At 50.9% G+C, this 25,189-nt stretch overlaps 2 protein-coding genes across 2 annotated transcripts in view; one reads left to right on the top strand and one right to left on the bottom strand.

Annotated features, from left to right (window-relative positions):
• Window positions 1-9,712, bottom strand: part of COL4A2 (collagen type IV alpha 2 chain) — a 133,260-nt gene extending 123,548 nt beyond the window's left edge. The window contains exons 1-3 of the mRNA XM_084759270.1: window positions 9,470-9,712; window positions 9,082-9,161; window positions 8,905-8,959 (exon numbers count right to left, since the gene is read on the bottom strand). Coding sequence (XP_084615396.1) covers window positions 8,905-8,959; window positions 9,082-9,125 — 99 coding nt within the window. The 5' untranslated portion in view covers window positions 9,126-9,161; window positions 9,470-9,712. The remainder of the gene's footprint in view (window positions 1-8,904; window positions 8,960-9,081; window positions 9,162-9,469) is intronic.
• Window positions 9,713-9,845: 133 nt separating this feature from the next.
• The window catches only part of COL4A1 (collagen type IV alpha 1 chain), a 109,503-nt gene continuing 94,159 nt past the window's right edge, over window positions 9,846-25,189 (top strand). The window contains exon 1 of the mRNA XM_084759271.1: window positions 9,846-10,074. Within this exon, the coding sequence (XP_084615397.1) occupies window positions 9,991-10,074 (84 nt within the window). The 5' untranslated portion in view covers window positions 9,846-9,990. The remainder of the gene's footprint in view (window positions 10,075-25,189) is intronic.

Raw genomic sequence — 25,189 nt, 5'->3', positions numbered from 1 at the left:
CTTAATGAACACAGAATTTCCTCTGACTCATAAAGGAAGTGGAGATAGCTGTCTCAGGCCTCAGTGTGCTACGGCAGCTCCTGGCAGCCCCTACTGTGTGAGGTACCATGGGTGACTCTGTCCATGGGCTCAGGTTCCTGGGAACCACAGCAGTGACCTGACAAGAGCCATGACGATGCAGCTTCCATGTTCCAGACACTGAGAAAATGGGCAAGAATCCGCACCCCACTAAGGACTGTCTGGTGAAGGTGTCAGACCAAGGCCTGCTTCGCTGTGAGCAGGTAAATGTGAGAGAGACAGAGGGAAAAAATAGATTTCATCCAAAAGGCAGAGATGGGTGAGAGAAGTGAAAGACAGGAAAGATGAACACAGTGTGCTGTGCACTTCCCTGGCTTCCGGGAGGAAAACGGAAGCCGCTTCCAAAAGGGAACGCCACTACAGCCTTACCGTCCAGAGAAACCTGCATCCTCCACAGACCTCAGAGCAGTTATGGGTTTTGGTGAGACGGTGATCTTCTGGTCAGCAGAGGAGAGAAATCCTATTTTGTCAAGGTCCCAGGGCTGAGGAAAGGCTTAGAGAGAGCTGTCGAGAGCAGACAGGCAAGACACCAACAAACTGAAGGGTGTAGGCTCTGAGACAGGTGCAGGCTAGAAAGTGTATAGACTTTTAAGTGTGTTTCCATATCTTGAATGGTCTGAGGATGCTGGTGCTACAATCGTTTGTGGGCCCCTTGCTGAGTGGTGTCTGCAACTGGGCCTCCAAGAGCAGGCTGCTTGGAAAGAAGATCCTTCAACCAAGAAGAGATAGCCACAAGGCAAGAAGACACAACTCTTCCAAGATTATAACTCTGCTACTGAGTCCAAAGATGCTGAAGTAAGTAAAAATCCCAGACAAAGATTTCCAAAATGTTCTGGCAAAACCAGCCAATAGCCCCAGAGCAGAGACACAAGCAAACAGATCCAACCCAGAACCCAAAGAAGGGAATCATCCAAGGAGATGAGAAAAATAGCCACACGGAGGAAGTCATCAAGAAATGACCCCAAATGCCACCAGGAAACTCTTACATCTCATAAGCATGTTGGGCAGAGCAGGATATAAAATTCACAGTCACAAAAGCATTAGCTTTACTGTCTGGCAATAACAAACTCACCAAGGAAGGAATCAGGCCTTGGCTGGTGGTGGTGTGGGTGGTGGTAAATCTCCTTTTCTTTCTTTCTTTCTTTCTTTCTTTCTTTCTTTCTTTTTTTTTTAATATTTTTTATTTAATTTTTAAATTTATGTGCATTTGTTAGTGTAGGAGTGTCAGGTCTTGGAGTTACAGACAGTTGTGAGCTGCCAAGTGGGTGCTGGGAATTAAACCCGGGTCCTTTGGAAGAGCAGGCAGTGCTCTTAACCACTGAGCCATCACTCCAGCCCGTAAATCTCCTTTTCAACCCATTCAGTAACTGCATTAAACAGCTATGAATAAAGTAACCAAGGGGGCAAAACAACTGCCACAATGAAAGCTTTAGGATGCGACTGAAAGAAGCCGGGCGGGAGGATCGCATGCTCAGGGTTAGGCATTTACAGGGAGGCCAGGCGAGATTCATCACCCAGACATCAAAGTGAGGGGGCAGGAGGCGTCGAATGGGCGTGTCCTGGGTCCTCTCCCACCTTGGGTTGTACTGATACTGTGGACTGCTCTGCTCTCTCGGCCTCAGTCTGTCCCTCAGGAAGTGGCAGCGGCTGGATCGGGGCTTAGCACCTGCTGCTCCCCTCTGGCTCAGGGTTCTCAGGGCTACATCCTTTGTGGGGTCCTCCTCCCTCTCTCCTTACCTACGGTGGCCATCTTGGGTGAGAACTGGGGAGAATGAGGTTGCAGAGGGACTGCACCCTGGGCCCAGCCAGAGCCCTGGGACAGAGCAAGGCCATATTTGTGACCATGTGAGGCCAGAAGCCCCTCCCCCTCTTCTCACAGCTCCTCCCCCATCACCCCCACCCCCACACGCCCAGTCACTAATCAACAAGAGGAGGAGTCCTGCCAGTCACTGTATAATGGCGCCATGGAATTCAAAACACAAATTCTCTAATCCCCATGTGGGAGATCGCCAAAATGGGCAGAAACAGCAAAATAGGAATTTTATGGGTGAGGTTGAAACAATCCCTAGGAAAAAATGCAAATCTCCACGGGTCAGATGCCCCCTCCCGCCCCCCACTGCTGCTTCATCCACTGAGGTAACATCTAATTTTAGGGGAAAATGTAGTGTGGAAAACAAACCACATTGTGGTGTAGTGGTTCACTGATTTTTCTTTGAGTGCAGCCTTCACCCAAATGATGTGCTTCAGCACCGGCCACCGAACTCACTTCACTCACTTCCATACGACACCACTTCCTCTAGGCCTCACTACCTTCCAGGCTTCAGAGCACAAACTCCAGTGGGGCGCCCACACCTCAGAGTAGGTGTCTGGTCAGAAAAGCAGAGGGCGGGTGTGGAATGCATTCAATGTCTATGTTTCCCTCTCTTTTTCATTATAGAGGGCCACACATCCTCTCCTCATCCTTTACTACCCTCTGGGATTTGGTTTGTGAGCCAGGGTCTTGCTTATATGACCCAAGCTGACTTCAAACTCTCAATCTCCCTTTCTCAGAATCCCCAGCACTAGTGGGCGGAGCCGCCTTCCCCAGCCCAATGAGGGACTGGGCTAATGGGCGGAGCCGTCTCTCCCCTGCCCCCGTGCTCCCCGCCCCCCACCTCGCCCCGCAATGAGGGCTGTGACTAATACTCTTAAAATTCTGTCTCTCCAAGGATGGTTTAAGATCCTACCAGTTGGGGGAGAGGGGGCTCAGTTAGACTCGTCAAGGGCCCCCATTTCTGTGTGAGCACAGGTGTCTTGGTCTGTGCTCAGAGCAAGCTCTAGTGGGAATTGGACCTGGAGGAGAAGCCCGCACAGGAGTGCACAGGGCAGAACTGGCAGGCCAGGACAGAGACTGCACCACCCCTGCTGCCAGTCTCTCCTTATCAGTTGTAAAGTGGTGACAGGTGGGTTACAGGTCACTGTGCCAGGCCACACCACAGACAAGTGCCACTCACCTTCCTGGTGCCTTTCCCCAGAGGCTACCTGAAACAGAGGCTGTGGTCACTGGGGGATCCCATGTTCACCACTGCTTCCTCAGCACTTACTCCTCATCTCATGTGGGAGAGGGCACGGAGCTCTTCCACAGCAGTGCGGACATCTATCTGCCTGCTGGAGGCTGAGCTGCACGGTTCTGCTGCCCTGTGTGGAGGCTTCTGCCCTCTTAGAGGCAGCACAGCTCTTCAATTCAGCCATTTTACCCCAAGCCTAAGAAACAACAGCCATTTCCCCTCCCAGCCCTGAGGGAGTAAATAGCCGTTTCTTCAAACTCCTCTTCTTTGTGACCCAGATGTGTGCCCCACTCCCCAAACCAAGGAAACCATGTACACCAACTGGGCTCCTTTCCTTCCATCCTCACTGTTGTCCTGGAGAGAGCAGGTGATAGCTCGGATCCCAAACTGCCCAGTCTCCAGGTACATTTCAGATCCACTGGGGAGGCTGGGCGTGGTGGCGCACGCCTTTAATCCCAGCACTCGGGAGGCAGAGGCAGGCAGATCGCTGTGAGCTGGAGGCCAGCCTGGTCTACAAAGTGAGTCCAGGATAACTAAGGCTAGAAAATAAAATCCTGTCTCAAAAAACCAAAACCAAAACCAAAACCAAAAAAAAAAAAAAAAAAAAAAAGTCAATCCACTGGGTATACACCGGGTTCCCGGGTTCCTTTGTCCCTTCTCTGGGTCTATAAATTGGCTAAAGCTCAGGGGAACACACTTAGGTCTGGGGACAACACGGAGGCCCCACATTCTCAACAGATGTACCAGCCTCCAGGCTACAGGCAGCAAGCTGCCAACCAGCCCTAGGAGGTTACTGGGGAGCTGCACTGCCGCCCACATGGTGGGTCAATTCACTGGTCACCAGTAATCCCTGTTCCTGGCCCCTCTCCTAGAGGAGGGGCTGAAAGTCCTTCTGGAGAAGGAACCTACCCTCCAGCTCCCTGTAGAGGCAGCTATCAGTCAGCCAGTCACTACAAAGGACACTGATCATGGGGGGGGCGGTGGTCCCAGGATAAGGAGAGCAGATGCTATCTGCATGCCACCCCACCACCCTGCATGGAGGGGAAGGCTCTTGCTGCTCCCCTGCAGGCCCCCCCCCCTGCAGAGAGTTTGTCCCACCCAGGCCAGGGGACAAATGTCTTTGGGACATAGGGCCACTTTTCCTAAGTCAATGACTTTGACTCGCTGGAGGAAGAACAGACCCAATCTTTCCCTGCCCTTGGCACACCTGTTGGTCACTGACCCATGATCGGCCAATTATTGACATTTGACTAGCTGCTAAAAACCTCTTAGGGCTATAGAGCAAAACCGTACTTCAGACATCACCACCACAGCACTCAAGAGCCTCAATGATCTGTACTCTCGAATAGTTGGCCCCGGCAGAAAAATCACAAAGAGAGTGCAGGTTCCTGTACACCCTCCACCCAGACAAGATGAGAAGCTAACACTTTACACACATTTGCACATTTCCCAAAGAAAGAAGAAATGAGCATTAGCACATTCAACTATAGACTCCGGTAGATTTCTGCTAGGAGTTTTCACTAATGTGATTTTTCTGTGCCGGGATCCCCCTCGGGGTGGCGCAGCATATTTGAGGCTGTGGTGTGCAGGAAAGCTCACCACTCCAAAATGAGCCTCAGTCAGAGCAGAGCAGGCCTTAGCAGAGATGGTTGGTCAGAGAGCAGGGGCCTAAGGGGAGCCAAAGTCAGGGGACTCCCTTGTCCCCAGAGTGGCCCCCCCAACAGATTAGAATTCACCACAGAAACCCTAGCTACTTAGCTTCTTTAGAAATTCTCCCTCTAGCCACGCCCACAGGACTTAGACACCCGCAGAGGCCCCACCCCATCCTAAGACTCCATATCATCTCATTCTTTGATAGATTACTTAAACAAAAAACTCATTGTCACATGGAGACAATGTCAGAGGGGTCAAAGGCCGCAGCCCTGAGATATGGACATCATTAACTGAAGGGACTGGCTGCTAGAGAAGTAAGTACCATTTATGTACTGGATTCCAGAAGCTTCTCAACAGCATGCCAGGGAAGGCCTCACACCCAAGTTTCTGTAAATGTGACGTTCACCCAGACAAGTTTCCTCATTCCCAGTGGGCTCCTGAGCCCCATGCCCACGGCCAGGGCTTTCAATGTACCTCAAGGCCTGGCAGAGGTGGCAGCCCAGGCTGTGGCCTGGCTCTGAGTAGCCTGGGTCTTGCACAGGAGCCGCATGCACCTCATCCACCATCTCTTCAGCCCTCACTCTTTCTGAGCCCAAGCAGCCAATTAGCAGCTGTGCAGGAGGAGTCACCTCAGGCCAAGAGTGCTTGGTTCCCAAGGCAAGCGGCTCATGCTGGTATTTGAGCACAACAGCCTGAGCAGTAAAAAGCCAGAGGTGAATTTCAAAGCGTTTTCTAGATGCCTTAGATCCCAGATACCTCTTGACAACCGCTCAGTTGCGGCCTCCTCACCACCTCATTGCTTTGATGGAAAGTGGCAGGGCTCTGTACTAACTTCCCCTCACTGAACACCCATGGTAGGTTCTTCTCCCCAGACCTACAACTTCGGCCCTTCAGTTTCTCTACTCTGGAAATTTGTCCTCCCCACATCCTCTCTCTTTCTGGTTCTGACCATGGCCCAGACAGGGCTGAGGCCCTTTCCTGTCCATGCTCTTCTGCTCATGTTTCCTACCCATCTCAAGTCTGTGCTGTGACTAAGCCATCTAAGCTACCGAGGCAGGGGTGGGGTGGGGTGGCTGTGTGTGTGACTTCCAAGGCTCCAGAGGGCTGAAATACTTGTGGCTCTATTCCATCAAGGGAGACCTCTCACCGTCAGGTCACTTCTGTGTCTTAGGGGCCCAGGTGTCACACAAAGGGATCAAAGCCTCAGGGACGTGGGAACCACATACAGCCCCCCTTAATCTCTCACACATAGCCCCCCCGAGTCTCTCACACACAGCTCCCCCTCAGTCTCTCACACACAGCTCCCTCTGAGTCTGTCACACACAGCCCCCCTCAGTCTCTCACACACAGCCCCCCTCAGTCTCTCACACACAGCCCCCCTCAGTCTCACACATACAGCCCCCCTCAGTCTCTCACATACAGCCCCCCTCAGTCTGTCACACACAGCTCCCCTCAGTCTCTCACACACAGGCCCCCCTCAGTCTCTCACACACAGCCCCCCTCAGTCTCTCACACTAGTACCTGCTCCCTTCACAGGCCTAGAGGCGGACACTATTCCCCAAGCACAGATAGAAGTGCCCACACACAGTAGGCTTCAGCTGCTCCTCCAGTTGGGATCCTCACCCAGGCAGCCTGCCATGGGGTTAGCACCCTTTTATGACTCACATTTGGGAACCTTCAGAAATAACCACATGGAGAACAGTAAGTGGTCCAGAGATGCTGAGGTAGGACATCTGGGTCCACACTGCCCTGAGCTGAGGTGATGGCGATGCACATCCTGCACCCTTATTTCCTTTTCTCCTGTGCTCCTGATCTCTAGAGTAACGGGGGACCCACCCCCTTCCCAGAAATCAGTGTTTGAGCTTTACTGTTTGCCCAAGGTCAACCCCCAAATGAGAAGACCCAAAGACAAGCCTCAAGACTGTCCTCACTGTTGGCTTTGGGGTCTGGGAGGCTGGGTGTGGTGCTGAGGTGCCTGGCTCCCATGCTCTTAGCCATTTACAAAAGGGAAATCCCAGGCATGCTTTTTTATGCTTTTGGCCTCTTTTTTTTTTTTTCATGTAAAATGGGTATAAGAGTTATGTTATGAATGCTTACCTCAGGAGTGCTTTCCTGGAGGCTTTGATGTATTCATGCACACACATTGGTTTACAAGAATCTTTCATTAAATACTTACGCATTCTTTTCACTAACAGTTCTCAGCTCTTTCCACATGAAGCGCCATGACATACAAGCAGTGGTCCTATTTACTGAACTGACCCGCCCCACGAAGATTCCAGATACCAAGAACAATGAAAAGGGACCACAGGATCGGACAGACAAAGCGAGGAGGGGCTGGGTTTGCCACAAGTAAGAATTTCATGCACAAAGGTTTAGGACCGAGAGATTATACCACAGGTACCAGCCACGATAAAGCCAGCGGCCCAGCGGCCCAGCAGAAGCTTAGAAGTTGGTCAACGCATTGTTGACCATCACCAATTACCCGCTGCTTAAGGCGCAGGGCTGTGGGAAAGCCATCACAGTACCCTTTCCCCCCCCCCCCCCACACGCTGCATTTGTACGCTCAGAGTCTAAAGCCAAGAGAATGAAACAAGCACACACAAGACCTCTCAGCTCACAGATCAAGGTCCCCCAGAGTTGATTTTTATGTCTTGGAAATGCAGGGTTCCAGGCAGCGGCCTGGAATGTCCTGCCGGAATGTCTGCAGCGATGGTCAGGGATCTGAATTTTTGAAAAGCGTTTCTTGGCAGTCTGGCTTTGCTGGGAAATACACGCTGTTGGCCACATGCAAGGGCAGAGGGCCAAAGGCCTTAAGGTGGGTTTGTAGCATGGGGAAAGACGTGTGGAGGGAACGTGGCCTCTGTGACAAGCTGCAGATGCTCTGTGAAATGTGGAAACTGGGGTTTGGTGTCATGAGGTCAGGGAAAGCTGTGGAAAATGCCTTTCCACTAAAAATGACACCCACTAAGGTCTTCAGTGGCACTGGGGCCAGGGCTGTGGCAGTCAGCAGAGGTCCTGGCACCTTGTAGGTACCTGGGTTTAACTGTGTGTGATGGTCTATGAATCCTGGCCAGGTGGGACTCATGCAGGAGGACCCACAGGTGATGGCTGTTCTAAGCCTTAGGTTCTGCTCTTAAGTCAGGGCTTAGAACTGAGGCAGGAAGGAGACAGACTCAAGTTATAAGACTGGTCGGGATTCACTGGCCAGAGTTTGGTCAGAGGTTCCCTCTCTCTACATGCTGGGCCTGGATCCCAGCAGAGCAGAAAGCAACCCTTCAGTGGACCAGTTCCTGCAAGGCCGAGGGTTACTGCTACTTTCAGCTAGGCGAGGGAAGGGGGAAGGAAGCTGAGACATATCTTCTTCCCCCAGTGTGTATCGGACAGAGACTGGCTGCCACACAGACAGGTAGACAGGGCCGAAAGGCCACCTGGCCAATGCTCTCAGTTTTCATGCCTCTTTTAAACATTATCAATGAGGAGACCCTTCACAGGGGTGCGGTAGCTACATTTACCACGTGTGGAGGGCCCCCCAGGGCATCCTTCGAGTTCAAAGGCAGTTCTGGCAGGCCTGCTTTAGCCGTGGATAGAACAACGGGTGTAGTAAACAGGTCCCAGATAGACCTGGACCACAGGCCTCCCTCTGGCGTGTGGCTCTTCAGGGCCTTCTCAAGACGTGGGAGAGACCGCGGTTTCCAGCTCATTGTTAAAGCAGGAGGTTGTCTACTCCTTGCTCCGCCCCTCCCCGGAGTCTCATATTTAAGACGCTCCCTGCCCATCGCATTGCCTGGACACTACCGCTGAGTTTCTGTGAACTCTTGCTCCCAACCCCCTTCATCCTCATGGCCTAGTGACAGACATTCCTCCCTCGCTGCTAAGGCCAAAGCTTGGCAGCAAACGGTGCCTCAGGCTACGTTTTAATTATTAGCTCCCTAGAGAGGGCCGACGCCTGCATTGCGGTAGACTGCACACAGGGCTGGCGGACACAGTAGCATACACCTACACACACCACACATATGCACGCACACTCAGGTGGGCTCAGCGTGCCTGTCTTCCACGAGGCTCTGCGAGCGTCCCAACGCCTCACGGGCGCGGAACTCCAAGCGCGTGGAGTTCTAGCGGAACTTACCGCCAAGACGCTCTCAGCCAGGAGCCCCAGTGTCACCGTCGCCAGCAGCAGCCACCTGCAAAGGAGAGGGAGGGAGGGTGAGAGAATGACATGAACGTGCGGGCCCCAACTTGTCAGCTTCTCAAAGTTACATGCAAGGTCCCCTGCAGCCAGGAGACCAGGCAGAAGGTGACTTACCCTCGCAGGGCAGGGCCAGACGCTGCGAACCGCACTCGCTCCATGATCGCAGTCTCTCAGCTCTAGGCTCCCCTCCTAACCTGGAGGCAAGAGACAAAGCGGGTGAGCAAGGGTTTCCCGGTGAGCATCGTCACCGCAGCACTCCGCAGAGCGGTCCCTTGTTTCTTTGCAGGGTGACCAAAGTCCAGTCCCATCAGGAGACAGAAAAAAAGAGGACTCTTCTCCGTAGGCCCTCCTGGAGCCGCTTAGCCCAAAGCAGCGCGATCACCATTCCTCCATCTCCTTTCTACTCCCATCCAATGGAACGCGCAGCCTCTGCCTGGCCCCAAGCGCCCCAAGTCCACGACTTGGGGCCTGGGTCTCGGCGCCTCCCGGGAGTCTCTCTCACCTCAGGGTCTCGCGTCAGGAGCTACTGCCCGCGCGCATGAGCCCTGCAGAAGCGTCGGCCCGCAGCACACCAGCGGCCAGGCCCGCCTGACTCTGCTCCGCGGGTGCCGGACTCCGGGCCCCGGCGGCCCTCGCCGGTGCTTGCCCGGAGTTGGCGAGCCGAGAGGTTCAGAGGATCCAGGCGCGGGAGGAGCTGGGTGCGGAGCGCAGAGCCCCTGTGTTCGGACTCTCAGCGACACCAAGTCCCGAGCGGCGCGCTGCCTCCGCCTCTTACCCGCGCCGCAGGGTCCTCCCCTTGGAGACGCCGCCCGCGCACTGCCGAGGGGAGGGGGCAGCGCCAACAAATTGGGGAGCTCCTCGGGCCGCGCGCTCAGGTCTCTGCTCAGAGCCGCGGCACCCGGGACGGTGAGCAGGGCTCTCACTCGGGCCCTCCGAGACTGAGTTGCTCGCCGCGGCCCCCAGGAACCGGGCTGCAGTTCCCCGCCGTCTCCGTTGGTTCCGCGCCGCCCCGGGCGCGCCACCATGGGGCCCCGGCTCAGCGCCTGCCTTCTGCTGCTACTCGCCGCCCTTCTGCTCCACGAGGAGCGCAGCCGGGCCGCTGCGAAGGTGAGTCCCTTGCGGGCTCCGCTCCACAGCCTCCCGCCCTGCACCCCCGGTGCCCTGCGAGGCCTCTTTGTCCAGCGCCTGGCGCGGTCAACCCGCCCGGCCCTCGAGGGTATCGCGGGTGGCACGGCCAGGTGCACTCTTCCTGTGGGTCTCCGCTCGTGGTCCCTGTGGGCTGCGATCGCGCATCCATTACGGAACCTCCTTTGTTACGGGCTGGGTACGGGAGAGTTAGGAAGGGACTGAAACTTAGCGCGACCGTGGCGGGCTTAGGGTCCCAGGAAGCAAGTGAGATTTGAACTTTCATCGTCCAGGCGCTCAGTGGCGAGGCATGCCAGTGGGTCGGGGAAGAAAGGGTGGACACGCACACCCCACGCCACTCAGAGTCCCACACACATGTGCAAGGGGAACCGCTTTGGGCGTGTTTCTGGTTCTTTGGAGACCGTGATGGTTGAGGCCGAACAGCTTTGGGCCGTTTGCCTGGAAACATCTGTATTTTTGCTTTCCCACGACTTTTGTGTAGCCTACAGCACGCTTGAGAACAGAAGCGGGCTCTTCTACGCATCCTAAAAGTCATTGCCTCAACTCTTCCCTTTTATGAGTGTGTGCCTGAAAATTATAACCACATTTAGACTTGAGTGTGAAACCAAAGCGAAACTCCATCGTATTGTTCTCTGCGCAAATTGTTTTTTTAGTTTTGTTTCCTCTGGTGCTGTGCTTGGCCAGGAGGGCGCTGGGAGATATTTGCGAGAGCCAGACTTCCAGCTCTGGAGGAGCCGGGCCAGACTTTCTGCCTTGGCCTCTAGAGAATACACTTCAGCTGCTGCTGTGACAGCCATGCAGGCCCAAAGGCCACAAGGTGTGGCCTCTCAACAGTTTGCCTTCCCTCTTAAATGCCTAAAAAACGATGTTTGCTGCTTATGGGCACTTCCAATTTCAAAAAACAAAAACCGGTTTCTTAATTCTGCATTTTTTTTTTCCTTTTAAGAATTTCACCTCTTTTCTGCAGGAGCGATACCGATCAACTATACTATAAATTATTAACTGTTACATACTAGAGTAAACTGGTAATAAGTACTAGGCTTTCTTAATTGAGTTTTGCCTCCTTAATGGCATTGGTTACTGAGGGACGATTCCATCCCCAACCAATTTCAGAGACTTCCCTCCCTGTTCTTGGCCTCCCCTCCCCTCACCCCACATCGCTGATTAACTACCCCGTCTCATGGTGAGGGGAATTTCTCGAAAGAGCAAGGTTGCTAGGCTGGGCCTGGTGATACAGGGCTATAGTTCTTGCTCCTTGCACACTGAGGCAGGAGTATCACAAGTTCAAGGCCAGCTTGGGTAACAGAGTGAGTTCAAGGCTAGCCCACATAACTTAGTGAGATCCTTCCTAAAAATAATTAAAAAGAACAAACAAACAACCATAAAAGATGGTCTATGGATGTAGCTCCATGATGAAGTGCTTGCCTGACATGTGCATAGCTCTGGGTTCAGTTCTCAGGGTGGAAAATATTAACCAAAAGATCTGGAGTTGTAAGGGGACCAGGCTAGGTCACTATGATGAAAAAGCAGGAGCCACTGCTTGAATTTAGTTTTTTTCTGATTGATTGTGTTAGCAAAGCTAATTGCAAAACCTAACTTCCAGACACTGAGGACTTGAAAAAGAATAAGTCACCCACACGAACTCCTGATCTCACTTGAAAAATCAAATGAACTAATGTTGAAGTTTGAGCTTGATTTATTTCCTATTAGTTGCTCTATAAGACCAAGTACATTACTGGCCACTTGCTCTGCTCTAGTCCTCAAGCTGTCTGAAGTATCTTAAGCAATCTGGCCTGTGGGCACCCTCAGACATCACCTTGGTGTGATATTTATCCTAAATTAGGAAACCTGTTAATGTGCACATGACTTTTGGGTATATGAGAAGATCTATGTAAAAACAATATCACCCTGGCTTAGAAATCAGTGTTCTTTTCATGCTAGCAATAACATTTTTGCCCTGCTCCTTTTAAAACTAGCTGTCAGTGATACCACAGCAACAAAGTAGCATCCACTGTATTTACCCAAGTCAAACCTACTCCAAGCACACCTGTTTAGACAGTAAGCTGCTACAGGTCTGCCTGGCGATGCACCAGAGTCCTGCACATGACAGGCAAGCATCTTCTGGGTCTGGGATATGAACTTTCCCCTAAGTGTGGCCATGCTTGCCCAGCTGTCCTGCTGTCTCCTGACCATTAGTCACTTCTCCAGGGACCAAAAGACCAAAGAGCTCAAGGAACGGAGATTCTGTTCCCGTGCCAGTATGGGCGGCTCTCCTTGCCCATGGATGGGAAGGCTGGTTTCCTACATAAGCCCCAACAGGGCACACTGGTGAGAACTCGTGCTGGTGAGGGCAGTACCCAGTCCCCTTGCCCTTTTCACATGGAGTAGGGCTGGGAAAGGCGAGGGCCTCTGAGACCAGACAGAGGTCTGCGCATTAACCATGTGTGTGCTAGACTGGACTGCACCAGAGGAACTGATTGACACTTTGAATTACTGGGTGTACACGGCACAAGTATGTTCAATGAGAGGATTACTTTTATTGAGCAGTTAATTAGAGTGCTTTTGGACTCCCCCACCCCATGCCTCAGTTTCCCTTGCAGTCACACTCATCCCTTCCTTATATGTACTCTTTTGTCCCTTTATTTGACAAATGCACTTGGAACACCCACTTCCTGTCCTGTTCCAGGCAGGCGCTGGCCACATAGCATGTCCCAGGCAGTGACATACAATCCTGGCCTGAGGACACAGACCGATGAGAAACACAGAAAAGCAGGGAGTGTCACAATCGAGAGAAGGGGAAGACATAGGAGAACTGAGTCTGGGTTTTGATGGGACAAGGGAAACTTCTGGAAGGGTGTTATTCCCCAAACCTGTGGGAGGCATTGGGGCAAGACTAGAAGCCCCTGGGTGTTAGGACAGTGCCCCATAGCAGAATGCAGGATGGCATCTCCTGGCATCTGTCAATCTTAAGGGTCTTTATTTTCCATAACAACCTGGAGATATTTGTGGGATTGGCTGTTGGAGTGGCTGGCCTTTGGTCTTACAGAGCCTAAGAGGAGTGAAAGGGCAAGGTCTGCGCCATCAGAGATAAGGAGTGCCCAGCCCAGTGTGTGACCTGTCCCCTGTCTCCAGGTGGAAGATCTGGGAGTCGGGGTAGGGCGGGGGAGGTTGGAAAGTTAAGCAAGGATGACCTACTCATGGTAGGAGTGCCTGCGGGAACTGACCCAGAAAAACCTCTGTGGATTTGGGCAAGGGCAGGAGGGACCTCAGGAACCCCCCACATTATTCATTAACAGGAGTGGGCCTACTCCTGAGAGTGGGCTATTTAGTGAAGAGCTGGTAAAGATTTTACAGACAATGGGAGCCACGCAGGACCACCGAGCCTTGGCGATAAGTGGGGAGGGGGCTTCATGAGGTGACCCAGCACGGATCTCTATTAGGGATGAATTGTCCAATGTTTGTCCACAACAGACCAGCACTGAGCAGTGATTGTTCCCAACATGGGAGACAGATTAACCTCATTAAAGTGTTTCTCAAGCGGGTTTGGCATTTGGAACTCGGGATAAAGTAGGCAAGAAAAACAATAGAATGCCTAACATAGTATCTTGGCGCATTGTTTTTCCTGACCAGCAAACGCGTCAGCTGCAGACAATACCGAGGACGAGTTCTGCCATTGTCCGACACACAATGAAGGCGTCAAAAATCAGAACCGGGTCTTTGGGAATTTCTTCTGAGGTTTTAACTTTAGGATTCCTTTGGGGTTAATGTTTGGCATTCTCTTACTCAGGGGCCCAAGTCTATCCTGTGCTCCTGCCATTGTTCTCCTGGCCTTGTCCTGTGGTGCAAGGTTATCTTCCTGCCCGTAGCTTCCTGTCCCAGCCCCACTGGGACTATCTATGGAGTAGCCCCCTGCTTCACACCCCCCCCCCGCCCCTCCTCCTCAGCTCTCTGTCTGGGGATCTGCCCTTTGCATTCTCCACCACCCCTGTCTGTGGCCTTCTTGAGCTGAGAGCCCACAGAACGGTGCCTCACCCTGGCTGCCCTCCTTTGATTTCAGACTTACGCAGAGCCAGCTTTCACGCATACTGCCTGGCCTTCTGTTGCCTCACCCTGTTTAGTGTGGGTGTATGGGATTCGTAGGCACCTCACTACCTGGCACCATGCAACTCTCAGGAAGAGCCAGTCTCCCTGTCCACAGGGACCAATTCGTTTCTGATGCTCCCACACCTGCAAAAACACCAACCTCCCCCTAGTCTTCTGAATTCCCTATTGCACTCTCCCTAGAGTTACAGTGTGGAGAGGATCTAACAGATCATCATAAATGAGAGTGTTGCTCTGTCCGTGTCATTTTCAAGCTTCTCACACACACACACCCCCACCCGTCTATAAGGTGAGGATAATTCCAGGGACCCTGGAGGCATGTGCTTCACAGGGAAGCTGTGCGCGTGAGGTAAGTACGCAAACACCAGGAAAAGCAGGCTGCTCTCTCTGCCACGTACTTTGTTCTGGCATCGCCTTGGCGGTTCTGACATCCCTGCCAATTATAAGATGCCTAAGGACACATCTTTTTAAAGCACCTTGCCTGTGTTAGGGAGGGAGCCTGACACATAGGCGGAGGCATACGTTAATCACTGGTAATTAATTGGTTCTGATGTTTCCAGGCAGTTCCCTCAGCATCCCCCGGGGAGTTGTGGCGGGGCTGTGCACTGGCTCATGGAAACTATGTCACAGTGTCCATCCTGTGGTATTATTAGTGAACACAAAGGGAGATGATGGCCAAGGAAGGTGTTTCCCCTCAATTTGGAATTCTGAGCAGATATTCCAGCGCAGACTAAACATGACATGGAAACACACACAATGCTGACCCCGCTGTGTAAATAGTTTATTTCGTGGGTTAGCGGTGCTCATCATGGGAGCCCGGCTAGGGGTGGTTTGTACGTTGCACACTGTACGTGCACTCCATGCTATCTGGGTTTTGAATCTCTCTTGGGGTGTGGTAAGTTAAAAGGTGAGTGTGGTGTCTGAGTCAGACACAGCAGACACACTTCTCCTGTCACAGGGGCCTTAGAGGGCTGCTAAGGAACACCATCGGCCGTTGCTCTTCTATCCCACTCTTTGTGGAGGACCGCAGTTCACAATTAAGTCTGTATTTTGTTGTGTTTGATGCCTTTCTTCCTCTAAGGACGGCAGACACACGGCTGTGACCTGAGAGAAGCGGTCTTTCCGTTCGCCCAGTACACCACATAGAAAGCCACTTAGTGATTATTCATTTACCCAAGACTTCGCTGATTAGAAGGGGGCACTGCTCAGCAGTCTCTTCCTCTCTTTCTCTCTCCCCTCTTTTTCCCATCCTCCTTCCCTCCTTCCTTTCTTCCTTTTTCAAGACAGGGTTTCTCTGTGTAGCCCTGGCTTTTCCAGGTCACTCTGTAGACCAGGCTGGCCTCAAACTCACAGAAGTCTTCCTGCCTCTGCCTCCCGAGTGCTGGGGTCACAGGCGCACACTGCCACCGCCCAGGAACTCAGCCCAATTTCTAGAGGTGCTGAATTCCTCCTGTTCTTGATGCTTAATTAGCAGGCTTAATTTTTTGTTATTAAATTTCTTCTTTGGAAAATGAAGACCCACTTCTGTAGTGAGGTATGTAACTCAGGATTCTCGGGACATCGTCAGCCCCTGTCCTGGCTGGTTTTATGCCAAAGTGACACAGGCTAGAGTCATCTGAAAGGATGGAGCGTCAACTGAGAATGCCTCCATTAGATCCAGCCATAGAGCATTTTCTTAATTAGTAATTGGAGGGAGGGCCCAGCTGCTTGTGGGAGGTGCTATCCCTGGGCTGGTGGTCCTGGGCTCTATAAAATGGCAAGCTGAGTAAGCCAACGAACAGCACCCCTCCATGGCCTCGGCATCAGCTCCTGCCTCCGTTCCTGGCCTGACCTCCTTCAGTGATGACCAGTGATGTGGAAGTGTGAGCCAAACAAACCCTTTTCCTCCCCAACTTGAATATTTGGTCATGGTGTTTCATTGCAGCAACAGAAACCTTAGTAAAGACAGACACACACTCCTGTGGGGGAGCAGTGACACTCTTGGATAACAAGAATAGCCATTATTCCTCTTTCCTGAAGGACAGAAGACAGATGTCAGCTCCGGGTTCTAGTCTGGTGGCACTCACTTCCTGTCTAAGCAGGTGCTGGATGAGCCCAATGGTAACTGTTGTGATTTTTTTCCTATGTGTCTTTCTTACAGAAATCAACATGAATATATAATACAGTTGGGGAAGGATTGGGCTACTATGTAGTTTCTAGTATCTTTTATGTCCTGGCAATTATGTTTCCTAATTAGCTCCTAATTTTAAAAAAAGGCTTTTGTTTTTTTAACTGTGGTATACATACGCCTGAGTGCAGTAGCTAGGGACTAGAGGAGTTTGGAGTAGGAGTCACAGCTAGGTAGTTACAAGCCACCTGTCCTGGTGTTAGGAACTGAACTCAGGTCCTCTGCAGCATCAACAAGCACCCTTAGCCACCCAGCCAGCTCTCCAGCCCCCTGATTAGCCTTGAAGCTTTGAGTTACAGCTTTGGCTTTTTAAAGGAACACAGTGGTATCTCAATTTGCTGACTTGTCATCCAGGTGAGCGATTTGCATGTGCTAGGACCAGTGTGCCCCCATGTCAGAGCTCAATGTATGGTGACAGTATCGTCATTACCATGGCAGGATGTGAGTTTGGTATATTTATTATAATGCTTACTTGGAAAAGTCTAAAGCTTGGGAACTTAGCTAGAACCCAGCGTGTTTGTCAGAGGAGAAGGTTGGTCTTAATTCCGGTGACCTAAGCTTAGCCAGACGAAAGAAAAGCCCATTTCTCTAGTAAGTGATGCTAGGCAATCAGAGGCAAGCACATGTCTTTGGAAAGACTGTGGGGCATATCTAGGGAGGAAGGGACCTGTGGGTGGCAGTGGTATGTGTGTGTGTGTATGTATGTATGTGTGTAGCATGTTCGCAGATGGGCTCTGGCCTCCTCATGTGTGAAAGGCAATGGCCCGATTGATGAGGAGAAAACGAGCCATTGTTTGCAAAGCGTTCACGCAGTGCTTGCATAATGCCAAGCAATATCATGTTGGCTCAATGAAAAGCAAACTCCGAGGTAAATAGCCAAGTAGTGATGTCACAAGGCAGTGGGGGCTGGAGGAGATTGTTTAGATCGTTAAGTCAGCTCATTCCAACATCCGTATCACCAAGGGATAGATGATGCACCTTGAGTTTCTGGACCAGCAGTGTGAGGTGCAGGGGTGTTACTGGTCTAGAGAGCATAGGTTCTGGCTGTTGTCTTTGATTTTTCTAGCCAGTGGCTTGATGGATGGTTTGGTTCTGGCTAGCAGCCCAGTGGTATCCGCATGCCAACATCTAGGGCCCTCTATCCACTTGCCCTTAGGTTGAAGCCAAACCAATTGCATGCAAAGTGTCCCTCCTCACTCTTGTCCTCTTGTTTCTTATTGGGGCCATTATGGCTGACAGCTAGCTCATTCCTTGGAAGGTCCCAGCAGCTTATAGACAGTGTGTGAGGAAGCAGATGTTGGTGACTTAATTTGCCCTGGTTCCCTGAGCATCCTTCTCTTCACCAGGAAAAGCGAGCCACTTCGCAGGGACTCGCCAGCCTTAGCAGTGGAATTTAGGAACTCACCTGCTGAGGGTGGCAGTGAGTGAGCATCTGTGTGGTGGCCAGCTGGGGTGGAGCCCAGCTGTGGCGTGTGATGACATGCACTGACCCTTGTGCAGGCCCACACAGCACTTCCCTTCCCTGGCCTCGGCCACCTGGCTCCCCGACTGGGAATTATCTGATGTGTGTCTCGTTACAACCAAGCCCATTTCCTGGAGATTAAGGACCATTTGGGGTTAGTGGTTTAAAATAACTCCTAAATTTTGGTCAGGAAATGGCCTATAAAGTTGAGCTGAGGTTGCCAAGGCAGGCAGGAAAATGGGTCAGTGCTGGGGAAAGATCCTAGCTATCAGATGGTCTTTTAATTTCTGGATCAGGTTTAGTTTGGATGCATATACACTATAAGCTTAGGATCAGCGACGCTTGCTGACCGGTGGGCACTCTGGTTCCCCATGGCGTTGTTTATTGCTGGGTGCATTATTTCGATGCAGCCCTCACCTAGAGCTGAGCACTGACAGACACTTTAGCATGCAAGGCTGGGGCCAACACCATATGCTTCTTATCAGTGCTTTACCCAAGTCTGACCCAGTCACCATTGGGCGCCTTCTTCATAATTAGATTTTGTTTTCCCAAATACTTGAAAATTGAATGGTTACATTTCTTTATTCTGGAATTCAGGCTTTTGAAATTGAAAAAAAAATTCTTTCTAAAATAATGGTTTAATGTTTCCTTGTTGACTTTGGATATTTTCTCATCTTTTATGGGGCCTTGATCCACTAATATGTTCTGAGACATGGCTTTCCCACTTCAACAAGTCATCATTCATAGTCATTTGGGCACTGTTTTATTTTTTTTAATTTATTATTTTTTTATGTAAGTAAAAATAAAATAACCTCAAGAGCTCCCTAAGATGCAAATGCAGAGTATTAGACAGTGGGTACCATATGTCACTTCTTGTCATGGCTTTTAAAATTCATTCCACGGATGTATGTTTGTTCATTTTTGGTTGAAAAACTGCACCTGGTTAAGATTGTTCATAAACTGTGAATTCCGGTGTGTGCTCAAGTGGATGTCAGAGTAATTTTAATAACAAGGTGATACGATGTTCTACTCAACAGTGAGCATGTGACCTCTTCCCTTTGAGCCTTACAAGTTGTTCATGTAGGTCCTAAAACTCGAGGAAGAGTGTCATATGTAGCTGCAGACCCGGAATCAGAGGAGATGAGGTTCGATTCCTGACTTGGCAAGGATGTAACTATGATGCTGGGGAAGCTTTCTGACCTCTCTGAGCCCCCGTTTTCTCATCTATAAGTCAGGAATGGTGGCCCAGACATTTAGGATTGCTGTGAGGCTTGTGTCCATGTGGTTGTGTGAGAAGTGGATACGGTGAGTGGCTGCCATGTTTCTAGATGGCACTCACTCCTCCTTGCTGGCTCCTTGGCTAGACTGTCTTTTCAACTTCTGCTGCATTCTTTAAAACAGGCTGCTTACTGGATGGATGATAAAATATTGCAATTAATATGACACATACATAATTAATTGCAATTAATATTATACACATGCAATCAAAGGTTGCTATTGCACAACTTTTGAGTGCTATGTTTAAGGTTTCCCAGGTGGAAAATATGATGGAAATCAAGCCAACACGGGAAGACTGGATGAGGTGTCTCTAGTGCTCCTCTGAACAAAGTGGCAATGCCAGCATGCCCTCCACATCTCCGGAGGCTCCGATGCTTGAGTGTTTACACCTGCTTCAGAGGCCTTGTCTTCGCAGACACCCTGTGCAGTCACTCATCTTGAGAGTCACTTTGAGACTCTTCTCCCTCACCATACAGGAGCATAAAGGGCAGCTTGATTTTGGTCTGTCCCAGTGTGAACTCAGACTGGTGTGAACTGTGCACAGACAGCAGCAAGTGATGCGTGAGGATGGAGGCATTGGAGCTAATGGCCCGTGGCTGTGAGTCCAGCCGCTGCACCCTAGCATGCCCATGACAGAAAATGCTGCGAGGAGAAGCCAGTGCATAGATTCTTACTGTGCCCAGTGCAGAGCAGCACAGTTATGGAAACAGCCCATCAGCAGATGAGTCTAGGAAAACATGGCGGATACAGACCATGGGGTTTCCTATCCTTAAAGAATGAGGTGATGTCATTTGCAGGGAAATGCAAGGGGCTGGGGGTCATCATTTTAAGTGAGATTAGCCAGACTCAGAAAGATAAACATTTCCTTTCAAGTGTTAAATCTAGGTGTGTGTGTGTGTGTGTGTGTGTGTGTGTGTGTGTGTGTGTGTGATGTGTATTTAGGACATGAAGGTGGAATGGAGGATCATTTTGTAGGGGAAGGAACTAAAGGAAAGAGAGGAGAAAAAATATTGAAAAAAAAAAGACAAATATTGTATTTTCTCTTAAATTAGAATCAAGATTTAAAAAACAAAGGCAGAAGAGGAAGCACATGTGGGGAGGACAGGGCTCAGTGAGAGGGGGAGAGTAGGGCTATAGGGGATCTCGGCGAGGCACAGTATGAGCTGCCATAGTCAAACTCGGTACTTAGCCGGCTAACAAGTATTGATAATGGGGCCAACATGATCGCTCAGTTGCAGAAGTGCATAAGGTCCTGAACTCAGCGCTCAGAACTCATGTCAAAACCCAGGCATGTTAGTGCATGCTTGTGATCCCCGCGCTGGGGAGGCCTGGGTGTTGCTTCCTGGCGACACACTGAAGCCCACTTATGAGTCCCAGGCCAAAAGACAGCTGACACATCAATAATGCCACTCAAAGGTGTTCTCTGGTGTCCACATGTATGTGCACACACAAAAACATGCACACACATGTCACACACACACACACACACATATGCACATTCACTGCCGAAGCCATCTTTGACTGTAGTGAAGCCCAGGTCAGAAAGTTACTCAGTGGGAGAGTATGAACATGACTCCCTGAGGGCCCTCTGCACAGGCCGGATTTTATATCATCCCTTCTTTCTTTGTTTAATTTTATGTGTATGTGTGTGTCCCTGAATGTATATATATGTGCCATATGTGTACTGTGTGCGTGCAGGAGCCCCTAGAATGGGGGTGTAAGACCTCCTATAACAGGCGGTGTGAGCTACAGTGTGGGTGCTGGGAACCGAACCTGGGTCCTCTGCAAGAGCAGCCAGTGCTCTTAAGCATTGAGGCGTTGTTCCAAGCCCTCTGTACATTGCTTTATCAGAGTGCTGGCTTGTGTGTGAAGTGTATTCAGTGAACATGCTGGCAGCTGGACTTCCTAAAGAAAGGCTTTTAATGACTACAGACACACACACACACTCATACTCACATATATTGTGTACTTTGTATTTGTATCTGCATGTGTATACTGTACAGGCTAAATGGTGTTCACGCATGCAAATGTGCGGTGTGTCATCTCTGCACACTCGCTGTGCATTAGGCTTGGAAAGAGCATGTAGGAGCCGCTGCCCTTGGTGACTATGGAATTAGTACAAGCAAACAGTTTTTTACCTTTTATCAGGTTCAACTAGACACAGTTTAAAAATGTGTCCCTCTTTATTAATTCACGAGTGTCTCAGAAGTTCAAATTTGCTAAAGAGCTATAAATGCAGGAAGAGAGCCCGAGCCCTTCCCCTGGGCGTGAGACCCACAGACATTCAGAGTTGCTCCATTTTAGAAAGAAATTTTGAAATGGGCTTGATTCTCTGTTTCGCACAAAGCTAGCCTTGGGAAATGACTTGGGTATACAGAGGGTGAAGCTGTCAGATGTAGAAATGCCAGATGTAAGAAAGAGAGGGATGGACGCTCCAAAAAGCAGCATGCTTTGATGACAGCGTGTGTCACAACTGTGATGACACAAGGCTACTGTCCTTTGACTTAAAGTTGCAGTGCTCCACAGACAAGTCAGGGAGAGTGTGGTGGGTGGGGTGGGGATAGGTGGGTGTGGGTGTGGGTTGGATACGAGTGTGAGGTGAATAGGGGGTTCACAGATGATGAGAAAGGGGGTGTTTTCATAGTCCCCAGCCACACTAACTGGGGACCTCTAGTTACAAAACGCACAGTGGTCTTGCTGTTAAACTGCAGGTTCTGAGGACACACTGGCCATGCATAACAGCAACCAGAGCCTGTCCCCAGCCCAGCTCTGACTGTTAGTGCTCTGGTCACATTGACATGACAGCCTTTTCCTAGGAGTGATACTCTTTGGGGCCAAAGCTTACAGATCCTGGGCAAGAGGAAGCAGCTAATGTGTGGCCTAGGGATGATGGGAAGTTGTTGCTATGCAAACCATCATCCTTCCCCTGGCCTTGGTCCACTGATGGGCACCACTTATGCACACCCAGTGCAATCCTGATTGTCTCCTGTGCCATGACAGGGCCAGCGGGTCATGAAGGGACCACAGCTCAACCCTTCTGCCTGTTTTCTACTCAGCCTCAGGCAAAGGCCGGGAGCTGCTGAAGGAGTAAGGAGTAAGAAGGGAAAAGGCTTGGAAAAAATTGTTTTAAAACATAAAGTAGGCAAAAACAAAACAAAACAAAACAGGTGGTGTTTATCTAGAGTAGCCCCTTGGCATTGGCGAGGGTCCTCCAAGAAAAGCTCAGGGGCAAGGGCAGGATGTTAAGCAGTATGGATGCTTTGGGATGCCCAGACAGGTAAGCTAGGGGTGACCTAAGTCCCAGGAAGGGGCCAGCAGGGTACTTTGCCTCTGTCTGTGCTCTGGGCAGAGATAGCTCCATCCTTTCCTGGCCGGATGGAGACCCATCCCTGGGTCATCCCAGTGACTCTGTTTCTGTGCCACCCAATGGCATGTTTCCCAGTTCACTGACCACCTGTCATGGAAGAGACTGACTGTGTGCCCAGGGCCACTGTTGGGACAAAAGTGAGAAAGATGTCAAACCCAACCCAACTGCATCTGGTGATGAAGGGTTTGCAAGGCGCTCAGCTCATGAACTGGGGTGATCCAGGAGTTGTGGACCTTGGACAGGTACCTTCCCCCAGGCGGCCCTGGCTGTCTCAGACACTTCTGAGAATGTTCGTGTTGTACTTTGGGAGTGGAGTTGGAGTCCAAAGGGAAGGGGGCAAGTGAGCTGAGGAGACTGAGAAAGAATGTTCCCGGCGAGGCTGCCTTTTAAGGGAAACTCTCGGGTAATGTAAACATGTTGTTGGTCATTAGATGTGCTGATTAAAAGGGTAAATCACAAAAGAAATTATGTCTTGGACATAAACTTTAAACAGTGCAACGACATTTTGATGATAAAACTGGAAGCTGCACAGAGTGTGTCCCCTGAGGCGGCGGGGGGCGGGGTGGGGGTGGGGTGGAGACGGGATGTGGAAATCAAATCCTGAAGGCTGCCCTATGGAGGTTCATGGGTTCGCAGTGCAGTCCCCAGGCTTGCCGTGTGGTCCCTGTGGGCATGTGGGCATAAATGCATCTACACGTTGCATGGCTGGGGAAAGTAAACTTTAAAAGGCCGTTAACTGGGCTGTAAAATGGAAGAAAAATCACAGAATCTATGCAGCAGCATGTAAAAATTATTGAGTGTGAAATAGGACCGCCCTGTTTAGAGAAACATCAAACTGCTTTCGAAGGGAGCCAAGTGCTTAGAAGTGCGGCTAGCTAGAGCTCAGGGCAGGAGGGGGGGGGGGACAGGGGGGTTCGGCGGCTGGAGAATAGCTTTGTTCTTAGTCATGGCTGCTGCCCGGCCAGCCCCTTTGTGTTATCCTCTTTTCAAGGTCAGACCTCTTTAGCCCCTTTCCTGGGGGGACCTTGAAACAACCCGAGGGCCCCTGAGTGCTCACTACTCTGGCATGTGCTTCTGGTCACATAGGGTGCCGAGAGGACATTTTCTGTGGAAGATGGAGGAAGGAGCAGGTGGCGACCGGCAGTGGCCCCTAAAGGAGCAGCCTGGGGCTGGGTGCCTTGTGGCTCTGGTCTGGTCTAGTTTTTCAGTGGACAGATCTGCTGCCTCCGAAGATGGCTGCAATTATGTCTTAAGGTCTGGGGCACAGATGTGCAGTAACATAGCGTATGAGGAGGCAGGAAGTGGCCACGGTCCGCAAGAGATTAGCGTGAGCTTGGGGGTAGCTAGGTGGTCAGTCTTCTTTGACTGGGGACTGGGAAATTGGTGGATACAAGGCCCATGGGTGCTTCCTGAGAGCGGACAAGGCCAGTAGCAGGTATGTTTACAGAGCCTTGTCTTCTCAGGCGAAATGAGAGGTGACCTGAGCCCAGGCCGTGGAGAACAGGATGCAGTGGTCCTGAGCCTCTCACCTTGTGGGGCGAGGGGGGAAGGGTCTCTCCTCATGGTAGTTTTTAGCATCTTAGTCATTCACTTCCAGGCCAAGACTGGGCTATTCAGACTGGTTCTCTGAGACCAGAAACTCCTCCCCAGTCAGTATAACACAGTCAGAGAGTCCAGGGCTGGCCAAGGTGAGACCTGCCTATGGCAGGGAGAGAGAGTAGGAAGCCAGGCTTGGGCACTTCAGAGCTGCTGTGCTAACGTCTGCTGCTTCCTTGCTAAGACATTCTCTGTAGTTACTTTGTTTCTTGTGAGATAGGGTCTCCCTTGTACACCAGGTTGGCCCAGAATAGCCTGATCCTCTCGCTTCCTCCTCCTAAACAGGAGGCCGAGGCATCTACCACCATGCCTGGGTTGACTTCCACATTCTTGCAAGTCTCTTTTTTATTTGTCCAAGGAAAATACATTTGGTATAAAAAGTAGAAAAGAGTAGGTGCCATGAGGGCCAGCCTGTCCATAGCACTGACTGAGACTGGCAAACTCACTTTTGGTTGTCAGAGATGCAAATCTTTGCTTCTCTTGAGACCTTTATTTCCCAAGGAGGTTGGTTCCTTAAAGGAAGACTGTTTCTTTCCATATCCGCTTCCTATGCATAGGGCTTGGAAGCCATGTGGGACTTGAGAGGAAGCCATATTATCCCCTCATGTCCTTGAGCTCTGGCTAGGCGTTCCTCAGCAAGGCCACTCTGCCACATGGCCCTGACCGATGGGATGCGCTTCTTCACAACTCAGTTACCTCCCATGAGACCCAGCCACCAGCTTCCATTGTGACATGCTTCAACTGGGTGGAAACCCCAGGTGGGAACCTGGTTCTGGTTTGGGCCTGGGCCTGGTTTTCTCTTGGAGGAAACCAGGAACTTGAGAGATAAGGTATTAATAGTCCTGGAAGTGAGGCAGACAGGGGGTGGAGAATATTTAGATTTGCAACCATGTCTAACAGCTTAGAGGTACTAAATCCTACTAGGCTGGCCTTGGGCTCTGGGTGGGGACCTTGAATCCAGGGGCGGAGACCTGCCCGCTATCTTTGGCTTTTGAAATGCTGAGATGTCCCTGGAGTTTATGGGAATGCTGTGACTATTGCTGAAAGTACCAACAGAAACCGAGGGCATCTATTTTCCAGTCCAGAGAAGGGAAGGAAGGCCCTA

The sequence above is a fragment of the Acomys minous genome, assembly GCF_964271855.1.
Source record: "Acomys minous genome assembly, chromosome: 15".
In the NCBI taxonomy this organism is placed as follows: Eukaryota; Metazoa; Chordata; class Mammalia; order Rodentia; family Muridae; genus Acomys; species Acomys minous.
This window is presented reverse-complemented; position numbering and strand designations above follow the sequence as displayed.